Genomic DNA, 13,931 nt, shown 5'->3' with positions numbered 1-13,931 from the left:
TTCATGTTTTTCCATGTGAGAAAATTCCTGTTTTTTCATTCTCACTGAGAAAACCATATAACAGACATCCGAGAAAACATCAAATAAATCGACCAACACACATAACCATCCATGAAAACATACATAAATGTGACAAAATTCCTGTTTTTTCATTCTCATTGACAAAAACCATAAACCACGTGGTTCTCGTGCCAATATATGGTGTTAAAAAAAAGTTGTAGGTGGTAGCAGGGGTGAGGGACACGAGTAGCACCTCCCTCTCTACTGATCCCACTCTTAGTATTTTGCAAGTTTGGTTGAAATCCGACTACTTAATCTCGACGAGGAATGGAAGATAAGAATAATCAAACTCCCTCCCAATTTGCTAGGTGGGATTGCGTCCAGACACCAAAATGCACAACTAGGACTAGGAGACTATTTATTTCTCTCCAATGGTGAAGATTTGGCGTCCACGGTACTTGTCGGTTATTCGAAACACATTCAAGAATTACGTTACGGTGTTAGGTAACATCTCAGAAAACCGGTTTCATAGCTACAAAAACAAGTGATGGATGATACAATGCACTGGACTTAGACAGAATGCATTGGACTTGTATAATTTGGGCTATTTATTTGCATATGGGGTTAGGTTGGGTTCCTATAATTTTGTCTCTAAAGTATTATTTTATCATCAAGTTTTGTTATATTTCATGAGGATTAACCTAACTTCACTTCTTGGGTGCATTTCCAATAATCCACAATTACCCCATCCACTTCTGGGGTACGTGCTGATGATCAAATTTTGGAACACCCTGTCCTTGCAACCCCCTCCCCCAAAGAAGTCGAATATATTCAGTGTTCTTTTTGTGTTTGATGCTTTATGTCAGTTTTTCTGACGAACAAACTAAATCGTCAAATATTTTCAATGGCATTTTGGGTCATTTTTTGCTACGAACGAACTGTGCTTTGACAATAAAACCTAAAAAGAAGAGTAAAATGTATACTAAGTGACATTAATTTTTTCAAGACGAAGTTATAATTGTAACACAAATTAAGAAAAAATATTTAGTGAAGTTCTTTTTTTTCCACAAAAAAATGACAGTATTTTTTTTTGTCATGGATTTGTTTTGACAAAAAAACTGCTGTGACTGTAAACTATAAATAAAAAAAGTAAAATGGGCACTGTCTGATTAACTTTTCCAGACTCACATGGACAAAATTTAGAAGAGAAACGCACATTTTGACAAAATTATAGTAAAGATATTATTGTCAAATTGTGTATAACTATTTTGAGGTGCGAATAACTGTTTGTTTATTTGTTAGATTGCTCGGATGGATTCAAAATAAAGTGCCAGAACTTCCAATTAGCAATTTTACAACTGACTGGAACGATGGACGAGCTGTTGGTGCTCTTGTCGACGCTGTTGCTCCAGGTATGTACTTTACTTTTATCTTTTAAATATGGTGAATGAAAAGGACGTATCGTTGATAATATCCGAGATGGGGGGGACTTCAGAAAATATTTTTGGGCAGATTATTGAAGTCCTTTTGATAACAGCCACTCTTCAGTGGTGCTTCTAGGGCCGTATATGGGATTTGGGGGATAAGGGGGGGGGTAACAAAAATTATGTAGAAGAGGAGGTATACTTTGCTCAATAGTCTCAAATAAGTGTATTCTTATTTTAAAATCGATTTTGACTGAGAGGAATATTCTTTAGAAGAAATACTTTTTCGCCTTTTTTGATTTTATTTTTCATTTTGTTATTTTCTTTCCTCTCTGAGTTTCATTTATCTTTTTGACCTTGATTTTAAGACCAATTATTTTCGGATTATTTCCAGGGAAACGGGTCCAAACCTGCCGCCCCCTATTCTTTACCTTTCAAGCAGCATTCCCCTATTTTGTAGTTACACGAGTGAATTTCGTTACCCATATTTATTGTAGACTGACACGTACGGTCTCTCCTACGTGGTAAAGAATGAAATTTTGCTTTTTTAATTAACTGCGACAATTCAAAAGACCGAATATTGCATAACATTAACTTCATGAGAGAGTGGAAAAGCTAAAAATGAGTTTTAGTTTTAGTAGTAGCTAAGTAGATATTTTAAACGAAATATTTTTGTTTGCATTCAGCTAATCATAAAAATGATATTGATATCAAAAGCTCCGTTTTACAATTATTCTTGTGAGTGAGAGGAGGACGTACTGTATCTGGGAAGAAAACAAATTTTGTCTTGAGAAAAATTGTTATTCATGCTTGTTTTTGTTCTATGAAATTTTGCTTACGTCTTAGAAGTGAAAGAAGATACAAGACAAGACGGATCAAAACAATCAATTGAATTTTCTTTGTTTAAATGAATGCAATGGGAAAATAGCCAATCCCAAAAATGGTGCATAATGCCTTAGTAATTCCGGTGCCAAATTCTTCTTTGGTTTATGTCGAGTAAATAACAAGTTAGGTTTATAAGAATCAAGAACAATTTATGTTAACGCTATAACAACTTATACTGTGTTAATTCGTTCATGCAAAAGTTAAGCTTTCATTTTTAGTGACTACATTTAGGTCCTGGTTTATATATAGCAAATTTATTATACTCTAATATATTTTGGCGCAGATCTTGTTTTAGATGCACAGAATATTGTTCAATTATGCTATATAAAATAGTATTCAATATATGATAAATTCATGTAATAATGATACGAAGAATATATGGCAGGCTAGTATTCAGAATAAAATCCAGCTGTCACTTTTGATGACTAGATTAACACCTAGTTCATGCATAGTTACTACGATTTCATAGTAATGTAATATAGGCCTACTATGACTTATATCCTGTAATTAGATGCACAGAATTATATTCAGTTTTACAATTTATATTGATTTTCAATATATAATAACTCCATATGATAACAATATGAAGAATATATAACAATGTTGAGAAAAGAATAAAGCTGTCTTTTTTAGTAACAGGATTTAGGTGCTAATTAATACATAGTTACTATAATTTCACATTTGTGTAATGTACTTTGACGTATAGTCTGTAATTAGATTAATAGAATAATGTCCATTAATCTTCTTGTAAAGAAATAAACATAAAAAAAACACAGCTGGTTAGGTTGTATTTATCTCGGACGTTCCCAAAACTTGTCGGCAAACCATTTGTGGCTCTTGAACCTAATTTAGATGAGTAATTACAATTTGTCTTATATTTGAATTTGTATTATTGAACGTATCCTGGGGATCAAACTGGATCGAAACCATAGTAATAGTTTAGTCAGTGTTCACTTCAAGAATACTTAGCTGTTGAGATACACCCAGTGGCAGCAATGTGGCCGAAGGGGAAGTAAAAATTGCCTCTTCTCCTTCTACCAGAAATATATCTCATTTATGATCTCCCTAGTTTTCAACAAACGGCAAAAAATCATGGAAAAGGCCATTTTGACAAGAAGTAAGCCCTTCCTCCCCCCGGGTTTGCTAAAGTGGTGTTTTTTCTGCTATATTCATTGGAAGAAATTTAAATATGGAAAAAAACTGAAGAGGTGATCAAAATCGCTAGAACAGTCCCAATCATGGTCGTATTTAGGGGAGGAGGGAGGTTGTAATCGGTTTGACTCTCCTGAATTTTGTGTCCTACTCGCACAAAAGTTGCAGAAATAGATGTGTACAAATTTTTACACACAGAAACCTTAATAAATTCTAATGTTTGTTGCACTCCTCCCAAATTTTTTGAACCCCCCCCCTCCCTCGACATAAACCCTCGATACCGCCCTGGTCCCAAAAATAACGAGAAGCATGCATTTAGTCCGCATTTGTGCGTGTCTTTCTTCATTTTCTAACCGACTAGTCTGTGGATATATCTTCCAGGAAAACCTTTTGAAGATAGGTCTGTCAACCTAATGATATAGTTTTAATGTCCTGTGATTTTCCCTCGAAGGCAAATAATGCCATAATTTTTCATGTCGTTCTATTCATCGGAAAGTATTTGGTTAAATTTATATGAAGATAATAGGGTTGAGGACAGCAATGAAATACAAGTACATTGTTTGTAGCTAACATATGACGGAAAATAAATAGTTTTGATAATTGTCCTATTTCGTGGAGAAAGAGTCTGGGCCCAATCCTAAACCCTCTCCCCTCTAATCTAAACCCTCTACTTCAGAGGGCTGACAACTATGGGATATTAGTTTTGTCGGCGTTATATAATCCGAAAGGAATTTTTTTTTGCCAAATAAAGCTTTCATAGTTTTAATAATTGAAACAGTTATCTTGCACGTTTTTACGACTTCTGTTTTGTTTAGGGTTTTTTTTTTTTTAAATTGTCATTATCCATAAATTATGGATAAGCACTCTTAGAATTGTAATTGATGCAGAAGGACTACAAGGGGGATATTTCCACTTCTTCTACTTCTTCGGATATCTCTAAAAGGGTAACAGCAGTAAGTGCCGACAGGGATATTCTGCAGACACTTACACGAACTTAAACAAATTATTTTAGTCAAAAATAATGTCGTGTTTTCATTATTTCAAAATCATACAATTTGTAGACTTTATATTTTATATGTCTAGAAAGTCGGAACTCAAAAATTTACCATTGCTCTTCGCGAAAAATATAATTCATCGTAGATTTCCTATTAGGCTGTATATCGTAGCTTTCTTTATAGGATACTTATATCATTACAAAAAAATTGCAAATTTGAGATACACACATAATGACGAGTTTTCTCACCTTATGAAGAACCAAGAACATAATAATAAAAACATTTCTGTCCCCTAGATAGATAGATAGATTTATTTTCCATATACCAGTAAAATAATTACATAACAATCTACAAATCCCCACAAAGGCTCCATGGCCTGTAGGAGGGGGATTATGAAAAGATCAAATAAACATTAAACATTTAAACGCTTAAGATTTAAACAATATAAACATAAAATTAATATTTAAACATAAGTATTTTAACTTTTAACATGTAAAGCATTTGCTTTAAAAAAAAAAAAAAAAAAAAAAAAAAAAAAAAAAAAAAAAAGAGAGTTCACTAAATAAGCTTTATCAAACTACAGTGAATCACAACATCTATAAAAAAAGAGAGTTCACTAAATAAGCTTTATCAAACCACAGTGAATCACAACATCTATATATATAAAAAAAAAATATAAAAAAAAGAATTAAATGAAAAAAAAACTATTGGCAGCAGGCAAAATTAAAGAAAATTAATCACATGAAAACAAATATTTTTTTACTAGTCTTTTGAAGGTGCCAAACGAGTGGCATTCTCGAGCCGAATCGGGAAGGGTGTTCCATGTCAAATGACACTCAACAAGATGATTAAAATCGGATCTTATTGTTGGTGTATGGGGAATTTTGATATTCAGAGAACTACGTAGTTGATAATTTGACCGATCAGATACAAAATCAAACATATATCTAATGGCCCGAGGAATATCACCATGGAAATGAAGAAAAGTGAAAGATGAACAGGAAAGAATATGAAGATTTTTAATATCAAGTAGCGGTTTAGTTGCCGAACGATTTACATCCTGGATAATATTTATAGCTTTATCATAAGTATTCGAAAGTGGTTTGAAAAAAGAAAGGAAAGTAGACATCCATATGACTGAACAATAGGAAACATAAGAATGAATTAAGCTATGAAATAGGATTCTTAGAATTGGCCCTGGAAAGATATGTTTTAGTTTTCTTAGAATACCGAGGTTTCTGCATACCTTCATTTTAATAAAATCAATATGGTGTTTAAAAGATAAATTTTCATCTAGGAGGATACCTAGGAAACGGACAAGGCCATCCTTTGGTCTACTAATAAAGCCTTTGAATATATGAATTTCAGATAATTGAGGACAAGCCTGGGATATACGAGAAAAAACTAAAAAACTAGTTTTAGAAACATTTAAGGCAAGAGAGTTAGCATCAATCCAAATTGAAACTCTCTCAAAGAGGTCCACTAACTTTGTACGAACCTCATCCTCTATTCTCCCAGAAGTAATAAGGGTGGTATCATCGGCAAAAGTAACAAGAGAATCCGAGGTATGCAAACTATAGTTGTGGGTAAGGGAGACTGTTGGATGACATAGACGACAGCAATAAATAGGATTTTTATTTCTAACTGCAAAAATTACGTCATTTATATAAATTAAAAACAGTGCCGGCCCATAATTGACCCTTGAGGGACCCCCTGGTCAACACTTGCTGGTGAGCGAAAAAGTGGATCAACAGAAATTATTCTACCAGACAAGAAAGACTTGAACCAATCAAACGCACTACCTCTTACGCCAAAATGAGAAAGTTTAAATAGAAGAACACTGTGGGTTAAAGAATCAAAGGCTTTACGAACATCCAGAAGCAAAGCAGCAGGAATCAAATGGGAATCTATGGCAGAATGAAGATAATTCAGTAAAACTGCACAAGCATGCTCAGTCGAATGATTTGCTCGAAAACCAAATTGAAAATTGTGAAAAAAATCTTTAGAAGTAAGAAAATTATTAAGACGAGAAAGCATCGCCTTCTCAAATATTTTGCTAAACACAGACAACAAAGAAATTGGCCGATAGTTGGCTGGATCATTTCATGTCCCCCCCCCTTGTATAATATGATGACTCGAGCACGCTTGAGACTACTCGGGACAATACAATGCTGAAAGGAGAGGTTAATAAGTTTTATTAAGGGATAAATAATGGAAGGAAGTATGAACTTTATTACTTTAGTAGGAATATTATCAGGGCCAGAAGACGAACAATTTTTCAATCCCATAACAATTTTAGCTATTTCATTCCCGTCGCAGTTTCCAAAAAACATTGACTTCATACAAGGTGGCCCAAGATAAGACCTGAAGTTGGATCCTGAAGGAGAAGAACCAACAGCCGAAGCGGTCCTTTTACCAATATTAGCAAAATATGAAGTAAATGCATCTTGAACATTCAGTTCACCTTCGATGATTTTGCCATCGAGATCCAAAAAAGAAGGGGCTGATGGAGACTGAAAAGAGGGCCTAAGCACAGAATTTATAACCTGCCATGTTTTTCGTATATCTTTACCACAATCTGTAAAACAATTAAAATAATACTGGGACTTGGCCTTTCGACACACAGAATTATAAATATTCCTATAAATTTTAAATCGCTGAAAGCAAATAGCTTTCAGTGAAGGGCTAGCAGACTTAAAGGCCCTCCAGAGATTATTTTTTCTCATACAACTCCTAAGGAGACCAGGGGTCATACAATGATTTAGAGGAAAAGCATTCTTAGACTTACGATTAGAAGGTGAAGCAGAGCAAACATCAAGAACAACGTCTTTAATAGACTCAAAAAAAGTATCAACTAAATTACCAAAATTAGAATCACTCTCAAAATCACCCCAAGAAATTTCTGCCAATCTTAACCTAAGAAGTATCAATTCCACTTCACCAAACCTAAAAGGCCTCTTATCAGATTCACCAGTCCTCTCAATAGTCAGTTTATCAAAACAGTATCTAGAGTTAACAGGGAAATGATCGGAAATGTCGCTCACTAAAACACAATTTTGGATCAAGGTAGCCGTACAGAAAATATTGTCTATCAGAGATGACGTACTCTCTGTTATGCGAGATGGGATATATACAGAAGGTAAAGTACCTGCGGCAAACATGGACGACAGAAAATCCAAAGATACAGACGACTTTATATCCATCAAGTTTATATTAAAATCTCCCATAATAATTAATTCAGTCGACTGTTTTAGGATGGTATCCAGTAGATCATTAAGGGTGTGTAGAAACAGTGGAATAGAGCCACTAGGAGATCGATAAATAATACCAACAATTAAATCCTTACCTCCACATTTAATATCTACGAAAAGTGACTCAAAGACACCTTCGATGTTTCTGGATAAATCCATTCTAAGAGAATATGGGAGATTATTAGAAATATACAAAGCAAGACCACCCTTGGCCATCTTTTGTCGATTCAGTCGTTCCATTTTATAACCTGGCAAATCCAAAAGCATATCATTTTTAGAATATAAAAAAGTCTCACATAAACCAACAACGTCAAACAATCTGTTTTAGATGGTCAATTGAAGAACAAAGACCCTGGATATTCAACTGGAGCACTGACAAATATCCATCCCGCTTGACAGCCTCCCTCAGACTAGAAACATATTTACTTATTACTGTGTGGTTCACTGTGATCAAATCACTGTTGACATGTCCGATAGAATTATTGATAATGCTTAAAACATCTAACAGGTTATTTTCAAGCTCAAAAAGTCGTCCTACAACTGGGGGCGTTTCTAATTTGCCAGTAAAATTAAAGACAATCGATTTTAGATATGGCATTAAATCATAAAATATACATGCACAAAAAAAAAATCTAAGCACAATCCGCGAATGATCGAATCTTTCGTATCATTGATTGACCATAAGGTACATCTTATTTCTATTCATAAGCCTGCCTGAGAACCCCAATTTTCCCAAGATTTTTCTTTTGGTTATTTCAAATCCATGAAGTTATTAGGGCAGTATCTCATTCCATTAAAGCAATCAAATTTCGTTTTCACTGTCCATGGTACTTTAGTAAGATTACTTACATAGCAACTATTAAGTTCCACTGAGATACGCGAATTGGAGATGCATTCATGTTTTTTTTTTTTTTTTTTTTTGTATAACGGTAGACCAAAAATGTTGGTAAATTCGAATTTGCAACTTTTAATAAGAAATGATTTGCAGATACTTTTAGATTCTCAAGATTCTTCCTTTTGATTTCTTGATTTTACAACTTATCAATTCCCACAATTTCTTGTCTAAACAGGCACACAGGGAAGACACTCCAGCAGAGGGAAAGAGCCTTTCGGTTCTTGCCCTCCTCCCATTAATATTTAGATCTTTATGATTTTTTCCTTCAAGTGGGCTCTCCGCTCTTTTTTCACGCTCTTGTAAATTTTCCGCTCTTGTTTTAATTTGTGCTTCAATTTCTATACCCAAATATCTCGAAAAGTTCACCCCGAAATATAATTTTAAATACTTAAAAGTATTTACGAAGTAGGGGCGTTGGAACTAAAAACAGGCTAGTTATCTGAAAATACAGGAAATATCAAACATTTTGACATGTTAGGGTAGGATCTAAAACCCGCCCCCTTGGCTTAATTCCCTGCGTCAATATTCGATGTATTAATACTAAACTGGAGAGCTACTTTAGTGTTTAATGCTAATCTCCCTTCCTTTAGGAATATCCTATCTACTGTCTATTCGATATGACATCTGTTCTAGTCTACTTTCAAACTTCTTGAACCTACACTTTCTCAAAAATACATTTTATTGCCTAAGGTTCACGTTAAAAACACAATTATCTGGAAACTTTCTTCGAGTTTTTGGAAGGTCTCATAAATAGAATAACTTTTTCTTTCCATCTGTTGAGTGGGTGTTGACATCCTCAGAACAGACGTTGTGCTGAATCAGAGTCAAAGAGATAGCCAAGGAATTTTGTTTATAAACAAAACTGAGGTAACATAGACGATTCATGTTTTATCTTCATCCATGAGAAGAAAGAAAATTACTTATATAGCCTATTTTGAATGTTTTCAAATCACTGAATTGCTGGTGGTTGTTGGACATATGGACAAAGATTGTCCTTTTTGGCCAACCATCTGGGGCAAAAAAAGCAGGCTGTCCCTTACTAGGGTGGGAAAACTCCTTCATAACGAAGGACTTAAAGGAAATTGAAACTTACTGGGAGGAGGTAAGGTGTGAAGTTTGAATAGATTGAGGGGCAGGAGAAGCATTACTAGCTGTATTGGTCTCAGGTCACTTGATGCTGCAATAAGTTGTTGTTAGTAGTAGTAGTAGCAGTAGTAGTAGTAGTAGTATAATTCCTATTGGGGGGGGGGGCTTAAAGTACCAGCAACTTATCGATAATACTATTTTGGTACTCCTGTACTATTAAGAACACTAGAGAAGTTTGCTGAATATACGATCTATGAAAACCGGTTTCATAGCCATCATAGGCAGCGCGCTAGCGCTGCCTAAGTAAAGAACGATGTGGGCACAATGTGTTTTTTTTTCTTCACCCGGGCACGTCGTATCGAAGGAGTTGTCGTAAAAACTTCGAAAAGGGCTCGTTCGACTGGAAATTGGAGTGGCTAGTGCCCTTTTTAATAGTCGAAAGTGATTGGAGGGCAACTAGCCTCCCCCTCCCACGCCCATCATTCAACCAAATACATCCAATCAAAATTTCGAGATAGCCATTTTGTTCCGCGTAGTTGATTTCCAGATAGAAAATATGTTTTCGAGGAGGACACTCCCCCACAACCCTCGGGGCATATAAGAACGATGTTGATAAGAACGATGAGCCAAATTTTCTCAGGCGCGTAAATTTTGATGGGTAGGACTAAATTTGATGAAACTTATAAATTTTGAATCAGCATTAAGATCTGATTCTTTTAATGTATCTATTGGTATCAAAATCCTGTTTTCTAGAGTTATGGTTACTATTGAGTCGGGTCGCTCCTTACTTACAGTTCGTTATCATGCACTGTTTGATGAAACTCGCACCATCAGATTCAGCGTATCAGAGAACCCTACTGTAGAGGTTTCAAGCTCCTATCTACAAAAAAGTGGAATTTTACATTTTTTGCTCGAAGAAAGATCACGGATGCGTTTTTATTTGTTTTTTTGCTGCTTTTCTTTTTGTTTTTTTCCCAGGGATGATCGTATTGACCCAGTAGTCCAAAAAAATCGTGGGAGAGCTCATTGGAACGGAAATTAAAAGTTCTAGTGCCCTTTTTAAGTAACCAAAAAAATGGAGGGTAACTTGGCCCCCTCCCACGCTCTTTTTTTCCCAAAGTCACCCGATCAAAATTTTGAGATAGCCATTTTGTTCAGCATGGTCGAAAATATCAGAACTCTGTCTTTTAGGATGACTTAATCCCCGGAAGTCCTCGGGGGGACGGCTGAAAGCTATGGACTTTACCCAATGTTAACATATAGTATTGGTTATTGGGAAGTATACAGACGTTTTTAGAGGGGATTTTTCTGGTAGTGGGGGGGGGGGGGTCGGGGGTTCAATGGGAGGATATTTCCATGGGGGAAGGGACATGGTTATGAAGGGAATGTCGGATTTCCCAGCATTATTTAAAAAAGGTCAGAAATTAAATATAAAAAAACAAGTTTTTCAACTGAAAGTAAGGAGCAACATCAAAACTTAAAACGAACAGAAAATATTACGTATATGATTGGGTTCATGCCCTATTCAATACCTCGCTCTTTAAGCCAAAGATTTTTTAGTACTTTCATAAGAGCTTTTTATTCTAATTAACGGCCTTTGTGATTAAGGGGTCATTTTTAAAGAATTGGAACTAAATTCAAACTTTAGCGTGAAGAGCAAGATATTGACTAGGGGGCGAACCCCCTAATATATGTATTAAAAATATATGAATATATAAGTTCGTTTCGTAAGTTAATTCGTAAGTTACGTGTATTTATTACTAATAAAAACGTTCGTAAATAAAATTAAACAAGTTTCGAGAAAGCCATTTAACCAAATAAAAGTAAAATTAATATCCAAATTTTTTTAATTATTCATGTACGGTGAGCCAAAATTAAAGCCTGCATTAATTCAAAAATGTTCAAAAATAAAATAAAAAAACAAGTTTTTTTTAACTGAAAGTAAGGAGCGAAGTAAAAATTAAAACGAAATTATTCCGTATATGAAAGGGGCTGCCCCTTCCTCAGCGTCTCGCTCTTTACGCTAAAGTCTGACTTTCTCACAACTCTATTTTTTTAAACAATAAAAAACGTAAAGAGCGAGGCGTTGAGGAGGGGACAGCCCCTTTCATTTACGGAATAATTTCCATTCGTTTTAAGTTTTAATGTCGCTCCTTACTTTCAGTTAAAAAAAACTTGTTTTTTTATTTAACTCTTACACAAAATCGTTAAAACGAATAGAAATTATTCCGTCTATGAAATGGGCTGTCCCCTCCTCAACGCCTCGCTCTTTAAGTTTTTTACTGTTCTAAAAAATAAAGTCCTGTGACAGAGTCAAACTTTAGCGTAAAGAGCAAGGCGTTGGGTAGGGGACAGCCCCTTTCATAAACTAGATAATGTCTGTTCGTTTTAAGTTTAATGTGGCTCGTTGCTTTCAGTTAAAAAAAACTTTTTTTATTTAATACTATGAAAAGATTGGGAAAAGGTACTCAACAGTGTATAGATAGATAGATAGATAGATAGATTTATTTTCCATATACCAGTAAAATAATTACATAACAATCTACAAATCCCCACAAAGGCTCCATGGCCTGTAGGAGGGGGTTTATGAAAAGATCAAATAAACATTAAACATTTAAACGCTTAATATTTTAACAATATAAACATAAAATTAATATTTAAACATATAAATATAAGCTTTTAAACTTTTAACATGTAAAGCATTTGCTTAATAATAATAATAAAAAAAAAAAAAAAAAAAAAAAAAAAAAAAAAAAAAAAAAGGAGAGTTCACTAAATAAGCTTTATCAAACTACAGTGAATCACAATATCTATAAAAAAAAGGAGAGTTCACTAAATAAGTTTTATCAAACTACAGTGAATCACAACATCTATATATATATATATATATATATATATATATATATATATATATATATATATATAAAAAAAAAAAAAACTATTGGCAGCAGGCAAAAGTAAAGAAAATTAATCACATGAAAACAAATATTTTTTTACTAGTCTTTTGAAGGAGCCAAACGAGTGGCATTCTCGAGCCGAATGGGGAAGGGGGTTCCATGTCAAATGACATGCAACAAAAGGATTAAAATCGGGTCTTATTGTTGGTGTATGGGGAATTTGGATATTTAGAGAACTAGGGAGCTAATAATTTAACCGATAAGATACAAAAGAAGACATAAATCTAAGGACCTAGGAATATCTCTATGGAGCTGAAGAAAAGCGAAAGACGCACAGGAAAGAGTATAAAGTTTTTCAATATCTAGTAACGGTTTAGTTGCCGAGCGATTTACATCCTAGATAAGATTTATAGCTTTATGATAAGTATTTGAAAGCGGTTTGAGAAAAGAAGGGAAAGTAGACATCTATATGACTGAACAATAGGAAACATAAGAATGAATTAAGCTATGAAATAGGAATTTAGAATAGGTTCTGGAAAGATATGTTTTAGTTTTCTTAGAATACCGAGGTTTCTGCATACCTTCATTTTAATCAAATCAATATGGTGTTTAAAAGATAAATTTTCATCTTGGAGGATACCTAGGAAACGTACATGACCATCTTTTGGTTTATTAATAAAGCCTTTGGATATATGAATGTTACATAATTGAGGACAAGCCTAGGATATATGAGAAAAAACTAAAAAACTAGTTTTAGAAACATTTAAGGCAAGAGATTTAGCATCAAACCCAATTAAAACTCTCTAACAGGTCCACTAACTTTGTACGAACCTCATCCTCTGTTCTCCCAGAAGTAATAAGGGTGGTATAATCGGCAAAAGTAACAAGAGAATCCGAGGTATGCAAACTATAGTTATGGGTAAGGGAGACTGTTGGATGACAGAGACGACAGCAATAAAGAGGATTTTTATTTCTAACTGCAAAAACTAGGGCATTTATATAAATTAAAACCAGTGCCGGCCCTAAAACTGACCCTTGAGGGACCCCCTGGTCAACACTTGATGGTGAGCGAAAAAGTGGATCAACAGAAATTATTCTACCAGACAAGAAAGACTTGAACCAATCAAACGCACTACCTCTTACGCCAAAATGAGAAAGTTTAAAAAGAAGAACACTGTGGGTTAAAGAATCAAAGGCTTTACGAACATCCAGAAACAAAGCAGCAGGAATCAAATGGGAATCTATGGCAGAGTGAAGATAATTCAGTAAAACTGCACAAGCATGCTCAGTCGAATGATTTGCTCGAAAACCAAATTGAAAATTGTGAAAAAATCTTTAGAAGTAAG

At 34.4% G+C, this 13,931-nt stretch overlaps 1 protein-coding gene across 1 annotated transcript in view; it reads left to right on the top strand.

Moving 5' to 3' along the window:
- Window positions 1-13,931, top strand: part of LOC148949040 (filamin-A-like) — a 187,607-nt gene that overhangs the window by 9,634 nt on the left and 164,042 nt on the right. The window contains exon 3 of the mRNA XM_089095096.1: window positions 1,303-1,412. Coding sequence (XP_088951222.1) covers window positions 1,303-1,412 — 110 coding nt within the window. The remainder of the gene's footprint in view (window positions 1-1,302; window positions 1,413-13,931) is intronic.

Source organism: Artemia sp. Qi Xiang Cuo, chromosome 9, assembly GCF_049724085.1.
Source record: "Artemia sp. Qi Xiang Cuo chromosome 9, ASM4972408v1, whole genome shotgun sequence".
Classification (NCBI taxonomy): Eukaryota; Metazoa; Arthropoda; class Branchiopoda; order Anostraca; family Artemiidae; genus Artemia; species Artemia sp. Qi Xiang Cuo.
This window is presented reverse-complemented; position numbering and strand designations above follow the sequence as displayed.